General features: G+C 46.3%; 1 protein-coding gene across 3 annotated transcripts in view; it reads left to right on the forward strand.

Annotated features, from left to right (window-relative positions):
• The first annotated feature begins 494 nt into the window (after positions 1-494).
• USHBP1 (USH1 protein network component harmonin binding protein 1) overlaps positions 495-18,520 on the forward strand; it is a 29,034-nt gene continuing 11,008 nt past the window's right edge. Inside the window, exons 1-8 of one of the 3 annotated variants that reach the window (XR_014543324.1) lie at positions 495-887; positions 5,000-5,152; positions 6,422-6,543; positions 7,961-8,079; positions 11,643-11,894; positions 14,627-14,719; positions 16,030-16,178; positions 17,670-17,810. Coding sequence is in view for 2 of the 3 variants with exons in the window: in XM_083594490.1 (XP_083450616.1) it covers positions 751-887; positions 5,000-5,152; positions 6,422-6,543; positions 7,961-8,079; positions 11,643-11,894; positions 14,627-14,719; positions 16,030-16,178; positions 17,670-17,810 (1,166 nt within the window). In the remaining variant the exon portion in view is untranslated. The remainder of the gene's footprint in view (positions 888-4,999; positions 5,153-6,421; positions 6,544-7,960; positions 8,080-11,642; positions 11,895-14,626; positions 14,720-16,029; positions 16,179-17,669; positions 17,811-18,520) is intronic. The other 2 variants (XM_083594490.1, XM_083594491.1) reach the window with 2 other exon arrangements.

Genomic DNA, 18,520 nt, shown 5'->3' on the forward strand with positions numbered 1-18,520 from the left:
CACCTGACCCATCTCTCTCTCTTACCCCGCCTCCCTCCGGATCTGGGCTGCTCTCTGCCACAGACTCCCCCCACTCACTAAGCCCTGTTACCTTTTCAGCTTCCGATATTCCCTTCCTCCCAGTCTTCTCCCTCCACCCCTCCCTGGGCTCTGAGCCTTCTTCCCTTGGGGGTCCCCCAGCTACAGTATTTTTTGCTCTATATGACTCACTTTTTCCCTCCTAAAAAGTAAGGGGAAATGTGAGTGCGTCTTATAGAGCGAATGCAGGCTGCGCAGCTATCCCAGAAGCCAGAACAGCAAGAGGGATTGCTGCTTTCACTGCGCAGCGATCCCTCTTGCTGTTTTGGCTTCTGAGATTCCGAATATTTTTTCTTGTTTTCCTCCTCCAAAAACTAGGTGCGTCTTGTGGTCTGGTGCGTCTTATTAGTTCCTCCCGCCATTCCTCTGCACCCAACCTGCCTGTGACACAGCTCCAGATCGAGAGGCCTGGAGGGTTACATTTGTCCCTTGAAGCTGAGATTCCTCACCCCTGATCTAGCAAGACAGGGAAATATACCGATGCCAACCAAAGAAGCAGCCTTAGGTCCATTCATTGCCACGCGTTTTCTCTGAACAGGACTGGGTTGCGTGCCACCCCTGGTTGTTGTTTTTCCATTCGCCACACGCCAGTTTGAGGCTGAAGCAGAGGGAGAGGAACTTGCCTCCTGCTGCTCCCAGCTCAACTCCTCCCTCTCGCTGAGGACAGGAAACATGTCCAGGCTGTTTGGAGTTTTGAAACAGGAAAGGACGGCTGCCTGCCATTCCGGCTGGACCTGCAGAGAGCAGACTATTTCTCTCTTGCCACTCTCCAGTTTAGCCACAGGGCAGGAGAAGCTGGAATGGACAAGGTGAGTGCAGAAGGTTTTGTTTTATATCTGAAGGAGCGTCTCCACCCCCATTGTTCTGCCCGGACACTGAGGTCCAGCTCCGAGGGCCTTTTGGCGGTTCCCTCATTGCGAGAAGTGAGGTTTCAGGGAACCAGGCAGAGGGCCTTGTCGGTGGTGGCGCCTGCCCTGTGGAACACCCCTCCACCAGATGTCAAAGAGAACAACAACTACCAGACTTTTAGAAGACATCTGAAGGCAGCCCTGTTTAGGGAAGCTTTTAATGTATTTAATGTAATAACTATTGTATTTTAATATTGTGTTGGAAGCCGCCCAGAGTGGCTGGGGAAGCCCAGCCAGATGGGCAGGGTATAAATAAATTATTATTATTATTATTATTATTATTATTATTATTATTATTATTATTACAGTGGTACCTCAAGTTACATATGCTTCAGGTTACAGACGTTTCAGGTTACAGACTCCGCTAACCCAGAAATAGTACCTGGGGTTAAGAACTTTGCTTCAGAATGAGAACAGAAATCGTGCTCCAGCGGTGCGGCAGCAGCAGGAGGCCCCATTAGCTAAAGTGGTGCTTCAGGTTAAGAACAGTTTCAGGTTAAGAACGGACCTCCGGAACGAGTTAAGTTCCTAACCTGAAGGTTAAAGGACCCCTGACCATTAGGTCCAGTCGTGGCCAACTCTGGGGTTGCGGCGCTCATCTCACTTTATTGGCCAAGGGAGCCGGCGTACAGCTTCCGGGTCATGTGGCCAGCATGACTAAGCCGCTTCTGGCGAACCAGAGCAGCGCACGGAAACGCCGTTTACCTTCCTGCCAGAGTGGTACCTATTTATCTACTTGCACTTTGACGTGCTTTTGAACTGCTAGGTTGGCAGGAGCTGGGACTAAGCAACGGGAGCTCACCCCGTCGCGGGGATTCAAACCGCCGACCTTCTGATCGGCAAGTCCTAGGCTCTGTGGTTTAACCCACAGCGCAACCAACCCGAGGAAACACTGTATTATTATTGTTTTTTGGGGTAGTGGGGGTCCTGAGTCTTCTCAGCCCCTTCCTCCTGCCACTACCATTCTCCGGAACTTCCTCCGTCGCTTCCCTTCCTGTCCAAGCAAGGAAAAGTGCAGGAACAATCCCAACTACTTGGGAGTAGACCCACCGAAACAAACAGGGGCCTTGGGTTTTTTTTTGCCATGTCTGCTCATTGCAACGGTCTGTCTCAGACCCTCCATTGGTCCTTATTTTCCAGGGATAATCCCACACTTACAGAAGCTGTCCCGGTTTCTGAGTTGGTCCCAGAATGTCCCGCTTTTCCTTAGGACGTCCCTATTTTCATCAAAGAAATGTTGGAGGGTCTGGAGTTATGCGACCACCAAACCAAGGAGATAAGTCACTAGACAACCTTTGAAAGACATCTGAAGGCAGCCCTGTACAGTCATACCTCGGGTTACAGGCGCTTCAGGTTGTGTTCTTTTGGGTTAAGGACTGCCGAAACCCGGAAGTATCAGAACGGGTTACTTCTGGGTTTTGGCGGTCGCACATGCGCAGAAGCGCCGAATCGCAACCCGCGTGTGCGCAGACGTGCAGACACGAGTTGTGAATGCTGCGGGTTGCGAATGTGCATCCTGCACGGATCAAATTCGCAACCCGAGCGTCCACTGTACAGTATAGGGAAGTTTCTCAATGTTTAGTGTTTTGTTTTATATATATATATATAGGGAGCCGCCCAGAGCAGCTGGGGAAACCCAGTCAGAGGGGCAGGGTTTAAATAATAAAATAATAAGAATTGTTAGAACCCAGTACTAAGAATTTGTCAAAAATGTACAACTTGCTGCTGAAATGGAATACACAAGACGAAACGGTTAAATCAGCTATGATTAAATGGGCTCAGGACATTGGTCATAATATTTTGTTTGCTGATTGGGAAAAGTTGTGGACCACCGGGATGAAATTTACAGCATGTAATGCTCTAAGAGAAAACATTATGAAAATGATATATAGGTGGTACACAACCCCAGTCAAGCTTGCAAAGATTTACCACTTGCCTGATAATAAATGTTGGAAATGTAAAGAAAAGGAGGGTACATTCTTTCACCTTTGGTGGACGTGCCCGAAGATTAAGGCATTCTGGGAAATGATCTATAATGAACTTAAAAAGGTATTTAAATATACTTTCCCTAAGAAACCAGAGGCCTTTCTCTTGGGCATTGTCGGACAGGGGGTGTTAAAGATGGATATAACCTTCTTTTTGTACGCTACAACAGCAGCTAGAATACTTATTGCGAAGTACTGGAAGACACAAGAACTACCCACACTGGAAGAATGGCAGATGAAGGTGATAGACTACATGGGTTTAGCAGAAATGACGAGCAGAATCCGAAACCAGGGAAGAGAAGCAGCGCAAGAAGAATGGAAAAAGTTTAAGGACTATTTAAAGAAATATTATAAAATTAACGAAAGTTAGAATGATGTTGGACTGGAAAGTAAACGGTTACTATTAGCAAGGGTTAAGACAAGGAGAATAAGGAAGATTAGATTAAATTTAAATTAAAATAAGGGAAGATTTGCTGAGTAATTGATAAGAATTTGGAATACAGAAAAGGGAGGCATGAGGAAGTCGGGGAAGAAAGGTATAAGAAATTAAGATATGAAATGGTACATGTTTTTTTTGTTTTTTTTCCGTTTTTGTCTGTTTATGTATTTGTTATATGTCTGTTATTGTTATAAAAACCTTGAATAAAAAATTATTAAAAAAATAAATAAATAATAAAATAATAATAATAATAATAATTGAATAGGATGTCCCTATTTTCATCGGAGAAATGTAGGAGCGTCTGTCCTTGCCGGACCCCACCTGCTCAGGGAACTGACGACAATCCATCTCCTTTTCTTTCTTTTTAATGCACTTAAATAGGAAGCGTTTCAAGACAGGAAGCCAGCAGGATGCAAGGCTCCCTTTCCTGTTTTCCACTGAAACAATGGACTTGCTTGTCCCTACTAAATCTCTCTCGCGCATGAAAGCTCCTTAGCTCACCACAAAAGATCGCTGATCCCCACTAAGGTCTGCAACTGACCTGACACTAGCTTGTGAAGGGTCAGTCCGTTGTGCTCCTCTCCCTGTTTTGGATCACAAACTCAGCGCTGCCCTATAAAAAAGCATTATTCAGAATAGTGGTTTGCACTAAACACCAAGGAAGATGACGGCACGACAAAATGCGAAACCGTAACCATGAATTGCACACGGGTTTAAAATCCAGTTAAAACCATGTGGTTTCATTCATTTGACAAAGCGGACAGACTTGATCCAGGGAAACCAGCTTTCGATATGATACAATACGATAATCTTTATTGTCATTGTCCCATCCAGAACAATGACATTGAAAAATTCTACATCAGACATTCAAAAACCAACAAGCCTGCTATCCCAGCTATCCCAGCCTGGTTAGCCCCCTAAAAACTCTGATACCCCATAATTAAATACAATATACTCCCATAGAGACTACCTTAAAAAAAAAGTAAAGGGACCCCTGACCGTTAGGTCCCGTCGCAGCCGACTCTGGGGTTGCGGCGCTCATCTGGCTTTATTGGCCGAGTGAGCCGGCGTACAGCTTCCGAGTCATGTGGCCAGCAGGATTAAGCCGCTTCTGGCGAACCAGAGGAGCGCACAGAAACGCCGTTTACCTTCCCGCTGGAGCGGTACCTAATTATCTACTTGCACTTTGACATGCTTTTGAACCTGCTGGCTGGACAAACATTCCTCTCCAGGTATAAACATGTTCACTCTAGGAATGTTGTACTTGACTGCTCTTGTGTTTCACACCCCACATCTTTGATCGTCCTTGAATCTTCCTTCCAAATTTGCTATCCTCTCCTGCCACACCGGGGTGGCGCACTGCAGCCTTTGAGAACCACTCTAACCACTGCACCACGCTGCCTTGTCAGGTCTCTTCTTAAGCTCTTGTAGTAATAGATTTACAAGGTAAGGATCTCCCCCATTATATGCACGGGCCTTTCTGGATAAGCCTGGGCTGCACCTGTTGAATTGCAGCCCGTCACTGCCCCCATCCCGCAACAGCTGACAATATCCTTTCTGATTTTGCTTGCATCTCTGCCTTCTGGGAGCCAGGAGGAAGAAGACCCTGCAGGCGAGAGGTTTGGGGGTGATGCGCCCGACGAAGGAGCAATCCTCCGCTACGAAGAGCATATCACAGGGCTGTTGGTCACCATCGCCCGTCTCCACGGCCGAATTGAGAGCCTGCAGCGGAGCAAGGCCAGGTAAGTTCTCCGGAAAAACAATCTCTCAAAGGACCTGTTGATGGCATTTTATCATTGTACTGTGGAGAGTGCATTAACTTACGGTCTATGTGTATGGTTTGGGAGTTGCATGGTCAGGGGAAAAACAATGCTGTCCAGGGTTGTAAAGACTGCAGAGAGAATAATTGGGTGCACTCTTCCCACCTTGGATCAAATCTACGCTTCCAGGTGCCATAAGAAAGCTGCAGAGATAGTGTAGGATAGTGCGCACCCCAGAAATGATCTCTTTCAGCTTCTGCCTTCTGGAAGAAGGTCCAGGGTTATAAAGACTAGGACTAGCCGCCTGAGAAACAGTTTCTACCCAAATGCGATTTTGGTTTTAAACGCAGTGTAAGGTGTCTCTATGGGAGAATATTGTATTTAATTATGGGGTATCAGAGTTTTTAGGGGGCTAACCAGGTTGGGATAGCTGGGATAGCAGGCCTGTTGGGTTTTGAATGTTTTATGTAGATTTTTCAATTTTGTTGTTCTGTATGGGACAGTGAGGGATGCGGGTGGCGTTGTGGGTTAAACCACAGAGCCTAGGACTTGCCGATCAGAAGGTCGGCGGTTCGAATCCCTGCGACGGGGTGAGCTCCTGTTGCTCGGTCCCAGCTCCTGCCAACCTAGCAGTTCGAAAGCACGTCAAAGTGCAAGTAGATAAATAGGTACCGCTCCGGCGGGAAGGTAAACGGCATTTCCGTGCGCTGCTCTGGTTCGCCAGAAGCGGCTTAGTCCTGCCGGCCACATGACCCGGAAGCTGTACTCCGGCTCCCTCGGCCAATAAAGCGAGATGAGCGCCGCAACCCCAGAGTTGGTCACAACTGGACCTAATGGTCAGGGGTCCCTTTACCTTTACCTATGGGACAATGACAATAAAGATTATCGTATTGTCGTAAATCGGGGTACGGGGGGCAATAATTCTCTCTGGCACAAAAGCCCCCTGCCTTAAAAGGATTCTGCACTCCAGGCATGCCATGGCTACTAGCCATAATGGCTATGTTCAGAGGCAGCAATGCTTCTGAATATCAGTTGTTGGGAATCTGTGGAACTCCTTGCCCCATGAGGCAGTGATGGCCACTAACCTAGAATCACAGAATTGTAGAGTTGGAAGGGACCCCACGTGTCACCTGGTCCATGAAATGATGACATTAGACCATTTCTAGAATAGGAGGGGGGTTGTAAGAGCAAGAACAGGGGGATTTTATTTATTTATTGGTTGGATCTGGACTGAAACGTCCTTCCTTGCAGGGAGGACGACGACCTGTGTTCTGACCTGTGCTCTGAGTACACGGCAAGTCTCCCGCGATGCTCTCTGCCGTTCCCAAATCCAGCCGCAGCCCTGCCTCCTCCGGCAGCCCATCCTGAAAGAGGTAAGGCTTTGCTGAGTCTGTGCAGGCTGATGGTCTTTCCTCCAAAGACCAAAGAAGGTTCCTTGTCCTCCTCGTTCTTGAATGAAAAGCTGAACTCACCCTGGGGTTTCAGGCAGGGAGCCTTCTCCCAGCCTAGAGATGGTAGGAGATTGCAGTCAAATGTAACTGTGCTCGACCGCTAGTTAGTGCATGAAGGGGTTAAGACTAGAGAGGTCTATTCCTAGACGCAGCTTGGTCACGCCCCCTTACTTCCAGGGGGAGGAAGTGAAGCTTCAACCTTTCCCTTTCCTCTTCTCGCCATGCAATTCACCAGGATGGAAGTGTCTGAACTGGATGTGAGTCCGAAAAGGAGACGGTGTTGGTGACAGGGCTGGCATTCTAGGGCTGAGGAGCCACCACCGAGAATGCCCTGACCTTTTCTCCTTACATAATATACTCTGGCAACCTGCAGACTGTTCCTGGACCAGATGCATCCTGGTCCCCCATTTTGGGGTCATGCTGCCATTTTTCTATGCATTTGGAGAGTCTCCTTGGCTCGTCGCTGCTTTCCATTTTAACGGTGCAATAACTTTTTCTTTTTAAAAAATAATCTAATGATGAGAGCCTTATGGAAGAATGGATGCCACAGGAGCAGCAAGGATCCTAATTGCTAAAAACTGGAAAAAAGAAACTGTGCCAACAAAAAAGGAATGGCAAGACAAACTGTTAGAGTATATTGAACTGGCTAGATTAACAGAGGCAATTAGAGATCACACTAGACAAGAGTTTCAAAAAGCATGGGGAAAATGCAGAGAATACTTCACAAAACAGGGCCCTAAAATACATACCTGGACTTGTTTCGATTAATGTCTGCAGGAGACTTTGTGGATATTTAAGTTATAATTAGAAAAATCTTAATAATTATTCATAAAGGAAACAGTTTATAAGAAGTAAATAAGGAGGCCGGATACAGGATAAAGGAAGTCTTTTATTTGGTTGTTTGTATTGTTGTATGTTATGCTCAGTATGTTATGTTCACGTTTAATGAGGGTGGATTTGTGTATGGGGGGGTTATGTTATGTTATAAATAAAATTCCAATAAAAATTAAAATTAAAAAAAGAGGAAGAATGGATGCCTTTTTTCGGACTACTTAAAGAAATACTACAGCATGACGAATTCGTGAGCAGGATTTGAGCTTTGAGCAGCAGAAGCGATTAGATATAATATTGTGGTCATGATTTGATAGATGGAAGAAAGAAGGGGAAGAAACAACAACTCAGTGGAAAACGGGGTGGGAATTTGATAAAAATAAGAAAATACAAAATTGCGTTCTGGCTGCATATGTTAAAAATGTTTAAACTTAGTAAAATATAATTGGAAAAAGAATACTTTTTATTATTTTTAAACACCCATTCCCTCCTCCCGTATCTTTCCCAGGCGACCTCTTCCTCGATGTCCACAAAGCTGTCACGTCCCTGGAGAACACCGTATTTGCCCACCGGAGCCACCTCCCCAGTGCCAAGGCTGAGCTGGAAGGATGCCTGGAGCCCACAAAGGTTGGCAAAGCCACATTCCTCCTCCTCCTGGGGGCAGGGGCTGTTTGCCAGCCCGAGGGGTCCACATTCCCTTTCAGGTGAGGGGCGGGAGGGCATCGCCAAAGGCCAGCACCTGTTTGGTGTCCCCGAGGGGGTTGAAAGGTTATTGGAAGTTCTTTCTAGTAAGTACCATAATAATTATGCTTATTTGTCGGCAGTTTGCAGAAATCAATCATCTCCAAGTGTGGCGGCCTTGAGTCTACAGGACTGACCAGTTTTGGAGACTCTCTGCAGCTGCCACCTGGGCTCGCTTATCAACAGTTCTGATACTCTCAGTTCAGATATAAACAAATCAAAGCGGCTACCAAATGCTTTTCCAAACCAGCTGTTTTTTAAGTAGTAGCCTTTCCGGGTTGTTGTTGTTTTTTAGTTGTTTAGTCGTGTCCGCCTCTTCGTGACCCCCTGGACCAGAGCACGCCAGGCACTCCTGTCTTCCACTGCCTCCCGCAGTTTGGCCAAACTCATGTTCGTAGCTTTGAGAACACTGTCTCACCATCTCGTCCTCTGTCGTCCCCTTCTTGTGCCCTCCATCTTTCCCAACATCAGGGTCTTTTCCAGGGAGTCTTCTCTTCTCATGAGGTGGCCAAAGTCTTGGAGCCTCAGCTTCAGGATCTGTCCTTCCAGTGAGTACTCAGGGCTGATTTCCTTCAGAATGGAGAGGTTTGATCTTCTTGCAGTCCATGGGACTCTCAAGAGTCTCCTCCAGCACCAAAGTTCAAAAGCATCCATTCTTTGGCGATCAGCTTTTTTTATGGTCCAGCTCTCACTTCCATACATCACTACTGGGAAAACCATGGCGTTAACTCTACGGACCTTTGTTGGCAAGGTGATGTCTCTTCTTTTTAAGATGCTGTCTAGGTTTGTCATTGCTTTTCTCCCAAGAAGCAGGCGTCTTTTAATTTTGTGACTGCTGTCACCATCTGCAGTGATCATGGAGCCCAAGAAAGTAAAATCTCTCACTTTACCAAATATAACTGGGAATCCAAATTTCAAGAAATGGAACATTAAAAGCTTACCTCCCCCTGGGGCTGTAGAATTAATCCATATGTTGATTCAACCAGCTGGTCAGACTTAGCAAAGTTACCTTCACTTCTCAATGGCTGCTTGCAGATTTTAAACTACGTCGCTCCACTCCACCATAAATCTCAGGCAAACATCCAAGGTTCTTTGGCGTCTCCAGGCAGAAGAATAGCTTTTGGTGGGTTTCAGGGGTGGCGGAAAAAGGCAGACGACTATCTTAGGTGCCGACAGTTGCCGTCCAGCCGTTTTGGGTGGCTTCAGCGGGATTTCAAAGGACGTTAGAAGAGCCTCAAAGGAAGGGAGGATGCTTAAAATGCCGTCTGGCAACTCCCTGAGTCCTTATCTGGCTGGGATATAAGCTTGTTTTCCGGGAGTGTATCTTTTCCCCTTAATATTTTTAAAAACTCCTACACACTCTGCTGAGGCTCACAGGAGACTTGCTTCAGGCACCATCTTCTAACCCATGAGAGTCAAAGTCAACATTCTTCCTAAATTGTGGTGCCCAGAACTGGATACCGTATTCCAGGTGTGGTCTGACCAAGGCAGAACAGAGTGGGACTATGACTTCCCTTGATCTGGACACTAGACTTCTGTTGATGCAGCCTAGAATAGTGTTAGCCATTTTTGCTGCTGCATCACACATGTTCAGCTTGTGGTCCACCAAGCAGGGGTGAAGGAAGGGGTGTGTGGTGGGTGTGGGCCGCCCCAGGTGTCACCACTGAGGGGGGGTGACAAAATGTCAGGTGGCACTCACTGTGGGGCCTGCAGCTTGCCCGAGCCATGCGTCTCTCCTGAGAGAGACTTGGCGGCTTGGGTGCACGCAGGCTCCACGTTGCCCAAACGGTCTGCCCACTGCCCCCCCAGCTGTAGGGCGGCTGAGTGGGAGGAGGGAGGCAGGCTCTGGAGGCCCCATGGCGCGCCCTGCCCTCGCCCCACCCCTATGGGCAGCTTGCCCTGCCCCTGGGCGTGCTGCCCCAGGGGCCCGAGCTGTTTCCTCCACCGTTGCCACCAAGACCCCTATATCCTTTTCACATGTACTGCTGGTAAGCCAGCTCCAATTTGTGAAGTTGGTTCTTCCTGCCTAAGGACCCTCACGGCGTAGGACCCTCGTACCTACGGGACTGCCTCTCCTGGTCTGCCCCACAGAGCACCTTAAGGTCCATAAATAGCAGCACCCTAGAGGTCCTGGGCCCTAAGGAAGTCAGATTAGCCTCAACCAGAGCCAGGGCCTTTTCAACACTGGCCCCGGCCTGGTGGAACGCTCTGTCTCATGAGACCAGGGCCCTGCAGGATCTGATTTCTTTCCGCAGGGCCTGTAAAACATAGTTGTTCCGCCTGGCCTTCGGCTTGGAATCAACTTAATCCCCTACCCCTCTTTCCTTCCTTCTTCTGTGATGGAACTCCTATTTGGGGACTTCCCTGGCTTTTTTCTGGCCCACGTAGGACCAGTCTGGATAGCTGGCCTTGGTAAAGATTTGATGTTTTCATCCCCAAAAAGTTTTTGATTTGAGTTTCTACTGAACTGAAGCTGCATTTTAATGTTGTATTTTAATCTTGTTTTTAAGTTGTATTTTAATCAATTGTTTTTATACCTGGTGTTAGCCGCCCTGAGCCCAGTCTTGGCGGCTGCTGCTGCTTCTTCTTCTTCTTCTTCTTCTTCTTCTTCTTCTTCTTCTTCTTCTTCGTCGTCTGGAAACCAGGCCTGATGAGGAAAGGTTGAGGGAATTGGGGATGTTTAGCCTGGAAAAGAGGAGACTCAGAGGAGATATGTGAGCCATCTTCAAATATCTCAAGGGCTGCCAAATTTAGGAGGGAACAAGCTAGTTTTCTCCTGCTCCGGAGGGTAGGACTCGAACCCATGTCCTCCAGTGACAAAGAAAGGAGATTCCAACCAAACACATGGAAGAATTTTCTGACAGTAAGAGCTTTTCTACCATGGAAAAGAGGCGGTGGGTTCTCATTCCTTAGAGGTTTTTAAACAGGTTGGATGGCCTTATCTGTACTGGATGCTTTAGCTGAGATGCCTGCATTGCAGAGGGTCGGACTGGATGACCCTTGGGGCTCCCTTCTAGCTCTACAGTTCTATGTTGCATTCTACATTTCTGAGCACAATACAAAGTGTTGGTGCTGACCTTTAAAGCCCTAAACGGCCTCGGTCCTGTATACCTGAAGGAGCGTCTCCACCCCCATCGTTCTGCCCGGAAACTGAGGTCCAGTGCCGAGGGCCTTCTGGCGGTTCCCTCACTGTGAGAAGTGAGGTTACAGGGAACCAGGCAGAGGGCCTTCTCGGTGGTGGCGCCCACCCTGTGGAACGCCCTCCCATCAGATGTCAAAGAGAAGAACAACTACCTGACATTTACATCTGAAGGCAGCCATGTTCAGGGAAGTTTTTAATGTGTGACATTTTGATGCATTTTTAATCTTTGTTGGAAGCCACCCAGCCAGATGGGTGGGGTACAAAAAATAAATTATTATTATTATTATTATGCATTCTAATTTCCCAGGGCCTGGAAGAAAGCCTGAGGAGATTCCAAGGAAGCGAGAAAGATCCCTGGCCCCAGCCGGACCCAGAAGCCCAGATGTCTGGAGCAGGGTTCCTGGCAGATGGAATGAGCATCTACGAGAGAGAAATCTCCTTGTACGAAGAGAGGAATGCTGTGCTCCGTGAAGAGCTGGAAGGCAGGGACGGCGAACTCGACAGGTCAAAAGCTGCCCTCTGCGCTTACCAGGAAGAGAGGGATAAACTACAGAAGAAGGTGCGCTCCAGCTTTGAGTTCATTCCTCCGCATTCCCACATCCGTTCGAGAATTCTCTTTTATTTTTATATAACAAGTTAATTTCGATAGGTAGGTAGTAATTTCCTTTGACGTTTTGACTTCCCACCTTTGAAGTTAATCTGTTAAAATCTGTGGAGCTCCCTCCCGTTCAGATGTCCAGGAGATAAAGAGGAACTACACAACTTTTATTTTATTTTTTTATAAATTATTTATTGGTTTTTCAACACATATTAAAAGACAATACAACACAATACATAAACAAACAAACAAACATATAAACACGTATAATTTCTTAACCTTTTTTCCCTTAAACCTTCTTTCAACGACTTCCCCATACCTCCCCTTTCTGCATCCCTGTTTTAAATCTTTCCAGCAACCCCTAATTTCAATTACTTATAGCACTTTCTTTAAATCTTTTTTTCTCATATCCAATTGTTTGTCACTGCAATTCTATTTTGCATTACCCAAGACATTTTAACACTCATTAATTTTACAACAGTTCTTAAGATAAACTTAAATTTCTTCCAATCTTCTTCCACCGTCTCTTTCCCTTGGTCACGGATTCTGCCAGTCATCTCAGCCAGTCCCATGTAGTCTATCACCTTGGTCTGCCATTCTTCCAGCGTGGGTAGCTCTTGTGTCTTCCAATACTTTGCTAAGAGTACTCTTGCTGCTGTTGTAGCATACATAAAAAACGTCCTATCTTTCCTTGACACCAATTGGCCTACCATGCCCAGGAGGAAGGCTTCTGGTTTCTTCACGAAAGTGCATTTAAGCACCTTTTTCATTTCATTATAAATCATTTCCCAGAAGACCTTGATCCTTGGGCACGTCCACCAAAGGTGGTAGAAAGTACCTTCAGTTTCCTTACATTTCCAACATTTATTATTGGGCGTATGATAAATTTTTGCAAGCTTGACTGGGGTCATGTACCACCTATAAATCATTTTCATAATGTTCTCTCTTAAGGCATTACATGCCGTAAACTTTATACCGGTAGTCCATAACTGGGAACTACACAACTTTTAGAAGACATCTGAAAGCAGCCCCGTATAGGGAAGTTTTTAATGTTTGATGCTTTATTATGTTTTCATATGTTCTGGAAGCCGTCCAGAGTAACTGGGGAAAGCCAGCCAGATAGATGGGGTATTAATAATAATAATAATAATAATAATAATAATAATAATAATAATAAACAACTCCCATGCTGTTTTTATTCCCACCCTTTTCCTACTCCATTATATAGCAAGCTTTTACCTATTACATATTTCCTCTATTACAATTCTTCTTATCCTTTCCCATCCGCTGCCCCCCCCTTCAATAAAGAGTTCATCACATTGATCTCTTACTCTCTCTTTTTTTAAAGAAATATTTATTAAGATTTTACAAAAACAAATATACAAAAACACATAATAATAAAAAATAAATAAAAAATAAGTAAACATACAGAAAAGATAAGAAAAATTAAAAACAATTGTTTTTCATAACTTAAAACTCATTTGCTTGTTTCTTTGACTTCCTCACACCTCCCCTTCTTGTATTCCCATTTAAATAATCAAGTCAGCAAATCCTTACCCTCTTTCATTTATCTTATCTCTATAACTTGACATTTTATAACTCAGTATTTTCATCCATTATCAATTCATTTTTGCATATTCTTATTAACTTTGTTGCTAATACCACTTATTTCCAATCCAACACCATTTTAGTTATTTTTTTACCTATTTATACCCTTCTTCCATATTCTTAAAGCATTACAGCTGGAAACCACTTAATTTCTATTCGACATCATTCTAACATTCATTAATTTTACAATATTTCTGTAGATAGTCTTTAAATTTCTTCCAATCTTCTTCCACCGTCTCTTCTCCCTGGTCTCGGATTCTGCCAGTCATTTCTGCCAATCCCATATAGTCCACATTGATCTCTTACTCTCACACAGTCCATCAATTTTAAGCGCCATTCTTCCTGCACTGAGATTCCTCCTTCTTTTAATTTCTGTGCATATAGGATTCTGGCTGCTGTTGCTGCGTAGGCAAATAATTTAATCATCATTTTTTGTACTCCTCCTCCTCCTTCTGGTTGCAGACTCCTCCGGTCATGTCGGCTAGCTCCGAAAAATCCATCATCTTCATCTGCCATTCCTCCACTGTTGGGACCTCTTGTGATTTCCAATTTTTGGCCAGCAGTATTCTAGCAGCAGTTGTGGCATACATAAATAGTCTTACATCTTTCTTGGGCAATTCCAAACCTATTATTCCAAGAAGAAAGGCCTCTGGTTTCTTAATAAATGTATATTTCAACATTTTTTTCAATTCATTATAAATCTTTTCCCAGAAGTCTTTCACCTTGGGACAAGTCCACCACATACGGTAAAAGGTTCCTTCTTTTTCTTTAGATTCCCAACATAGATTATCGCTCTTATGATAAATCTTTGCTAATTTTACAGGGGTTAGGTACCATCTGTACGTCATTTTCATAACATTTTTAACATTTTCTTCGTCTCATTATGTATCCTTTCCCAAAACCCCTTGTATTCCGTTCTGTGTTTTTAAAGTTCTCGCATAAACCGTACCATCAAGTTAACCACCTCCCTGCCTCTTTAGCTTCTTCAAATTCCTCGCGATGCCGCAGAGCAATGCAAGGTGTTGGGGCGACTCAGGTAGCGCAGCGATGCGCATGGTGAGTGTTTGTCTCGTGTTTCCCTCCAGGTAAAAGATCTCCAAGGAGCCCTCTCTGAGATGGAAGCACTTCCCTGCGGAGCCACCAGCCCGGTCAGGGAGAAAGAGTCTTTGGGATTCCAGGTGAGTTTTTTGGCATCCAGGAATGGCATATACAGTGGACACTCAGGTTGTGAATGTGATCTGTGCGGGACGCACGTTCGCAACCCGCAGCGTTCACAAACCGCAGTGCCACACCTGCTCACGCGCGGGACGCGATTCGGTGCTTCTGCGCATGCGCAAAGCATGATTTATCGCTTCTGCACATGTGCAAGCGCCGAAACCCGGAAGTAACCCATTCGGGTACTTCCGGGTTTGGCGCGGTGCGCAACCCGAAATCGGCAACCCGAAGCGCCTGTAACCCGAGGTATAACTCTATTGATGATCACCAACTTGGGCGGCTTTAAAGAGAACTTCCTTGCTAGACTCTGAGCCACTGCTGGGACTCGGGTGGCGCTGTGGTCAAAACCTCTGAGCCTCTTGGGCTTGCCAATTAGAAAGTCGGCGGTTCGAATCCCCGCGACAGGGTGAGCTCCCGTTTCTCTGTCCCTGCTCCTGCCAACCTAACAGTTTGAAAGCACGCCAGTGCAAGTAGATAAATAGGTACCGCCATGGCAGGAAGGTAAACGACATTTCCGTGCGCTCTGGTTTCCGTCACAGTGTCCTGTTTCGCCAGAAGCGGTTTAATTCTGCTGGCCACATAATAATAATAATAATAATAATAATAATAATAATAATAATATTTATACCCTGCCCATCTGGCTGGGCTTCCCCAGCCATTCTGGGCGGCTTCCAACAAAATATTAAAATACCGTAAGCTTCCCTGAACAGGGCTGCCTTCAGATGTCTTCTAGAAGTCTGGTAGTTGTTGTTCTCTTTGACATCTGATGGGAAGGCGTTCCACAGGGTGGGCGCCACCACCGAGATCAGAAGGTCAGCGGTTCGAATCCCTGCGACGGGGTAAGCTCCCGTTGCTCGGTCCCTGCTCCTGCCAACCTAGCAGTTCGAAAGCACGACAAAGTGCAAGTAAATAAATAGGTACCACTCCAGCGGGAAGGTAAATGGCATTTCCGTGCGCTGCTCTGGTTCGCCAGAAGCGGGTTAGTCATGCTGGCCACATGACCCGGAAGCTGCACGCCGGCTCCCTCGGCCAATAAAGCGAGATGAGCGCCGCAACCCCCGAGTTGGCCACAACTGGACCTAATGGTCAGGGGTCCCTTTACCTTTACCTTCTGTAATTAAATATGGAAAACTCAATAATTATTTTTTTTTAAAAAAAGAGCAAACAGATTCTAGAGCCTCCCTTCCCTTCCCGCTGTACATATTTACTCTTTCTTTTTGAATATATATCACAAAGAGGACCCTGCCTCAAGCTGTCTTGCTTTGCCCCGCAGGACCCACTCGTGGCAGCCCCAAACTTTGCCTGCTGTTTCCGAGGCGCCCCCAGCGCCCACCCCGCCTGCTGCCTGCATCCCGGGCAAGACCCACCTCCTGAGGAGACCCCTGCAAAAGGCATGGAAGATCAAAGACAGGAGCTGCGTGGGTAAGGGTGCCCCGACTATTCTCTCTCCCTTTCTTTTTTAAATCATTTTATTTAGAAAAAAATTTTTGGGAGTCAAACTTGCCAGTTCTACATTGTTGTTTTTTTAAAATAATTTTAATTAAATTTTCCATTTTAGCAATCCAATCAAATCACTTTAAATATTCCAAATTATACAAATACATATCATATAATCCAAATATTCTGCCAAATTATACATTTTTATTGGGACTTCTCATGCTTCAAGTTCTACGTTTTGTGTCAGCTTCAGCTGACACAATATTTGGTACCGCCTCTTCGCGTCAATTTTGTGCATATAATATTTGCATTAAAGAAATCAATGTACCTGTTTCTGTTGGGGACACCTGTACGAGTTGTCCCTACTAAAAAGGACTTTTGGGGAGAGTTACCTTAAATACCTTTTAAAAAATAAAAATCTCGTTATAAATAATCTCCCCAAAGTACTTCACCACGTCCACCACAAAATGACCCAGCTTTTCCCTAATTCCCTCATGAGCCAGCAAAGTCCAGCCTCCTGGCGCTCAGAGGTGGATCAAACTGGCGGGAGCACCCTGACCAGGCGCTGCTTTCCCAGAATCGCAGGCTTGTAGAGCTGGAGGGGAAAACAAGGGTCATCTAGTCCAACCCCATGCAATGCAGGAATCTCAATACTGAACCACAGAGTTGGCCGTAGAGCCTGCTCAATCCTTTTGGGGCGAGAAGGACTTGCCCCCTTTTGTTTTGTTTGCTTTTTCTTCATCATCATCATCATCATCATCATATATTATTTATACCCTGCCCATCTGGCTGGGCTTCCCCAGCCACTCTGGGCGGCTTCCAACAAAATAATAAAATACAGTAATCCATCAAACATTAAAAGCTTCCCTGAACAGGGCTGCCTTCAGAAAAGTCTGGTACTTGTTCTCTTTGACATCTGGTGGGAGGGCGTTCCACAGGGCAGGCGCCACCACCGAGAAGGCCCTCTGCCTGGTTCCCTGTAACCTCACTTCTTGCAGGGAGAGAACCACCAGAAGGCCCTCGGAGCTGGACCTCAGTGTCCGGGCTGGACGATAGGGGTGGAGACGCTCCTTCAGATATACTGGACCAAGGCCGTTTAGGGCTTTAAAGGTCAACACCAACACTTTGAATTGTGCTCGGAAATGTACTGGGAGCCAATGTAGGTCTTTCAAGACCGGTGTTATGTGGTCTCGGCGGCTGCTCCCAGTCCCCCGTCTAGCTGCTGCATTCTGGATTAGTTGTAGTTTCCGGGTCACCTTCAAAGGTAGCCCCACATAGAGTGCATTGCAGTAGTCCAAGCTTTCTTCTGCGAAACCCTGAAACATCCACCCCTCCAAGGATGCAAATTCCCCCACCTTTTTCAAAGCAGCCCCTGCTTGCCCCGATTTCCATCGGCACTCAGCGCCCGAGTTTGCTATTAGCGGGAGCTGCGGGGACAGCAGAATTGTGCTGAGCGTCTGCTTCTCGCCCGTCCAGATTCACCGAAAAGCTCCAAGGCCTCAACCAGCTCCTATCAGCAACACTGCAGGAGTCCAAGGGTGACATGGAGGGCATCAGTTTGCTGCTGGGGCAACGGGAATCTGAGGAGACCGGCCTGCGCTTGGCTGTCCGGTGCAGGTGAGCAGGGGTGTTGGCTACGGAGCATGCGCTTTTCAAAACGGCTTGCGAAATCGTTATTTGTTTTGTGAAAATTGTGCACCTGTTGTGGAGCGGCTGGAGGCAAGGGAATGATTGGGGGCAACCGGCTGAGAGACCCCAAAGGGAAGAAAGCTCAGAGCCTGGGGAGGGGTGGCAAGTCGATGGTGAGTGGTCAGAGGTGTGGGATGTGAAACACAAGAGCGGTCAAGTACAACATTCCTAGAGTGAACATGTTTACACCTGGGGAGGAATGTTTGTCCAGCCAGCGGGTCAACTTCCTGTTTCCTTCTGGACTGGGACAGACTTCCTCTGCATGTGACTAGAGGTGGGCGTGGCCTCACCTGTGCAGGTAACAACAAAAGCACAGGGCAGGGCAGCCATCTCTCTCTCTTTGACTACATGCATCGAAGAAGCAACATCTGCTTAGCCAAAGATGCTCTCTTGGCTTCCAGCCAAGAGAGGACAAAGGGACTGTCTCCTTAGGAGATCGTTTCCAGGTATATGTTACTTTTCTAAAGTAAGTCTGCCTTCTGGGATCCGATTGTGAACAGAATGTGAGTAAACTCTTTTTATACTTTTATAGAAGACTCTGTCGTGTCTTATCTTTTATGAGGGAATAAGGGGAAAATAGCAGAACAGTTATTATAGAGGCTTTAGCGAGCCTGAGCAAACGCATCCGCTGTGAGTTT

Source organism: Podarcis filfolensis (genome assembly GCF_964270895.1).
Source record: "Podarcis filfolensis genome assembly, chromosome: 18".
Taxonomy (NCBI): Eukaryota; Metazoa; Chordata; class Lepidosauria; order Squamata; family Lacertidae; genus Podarcis; species Podarcis filfolensis.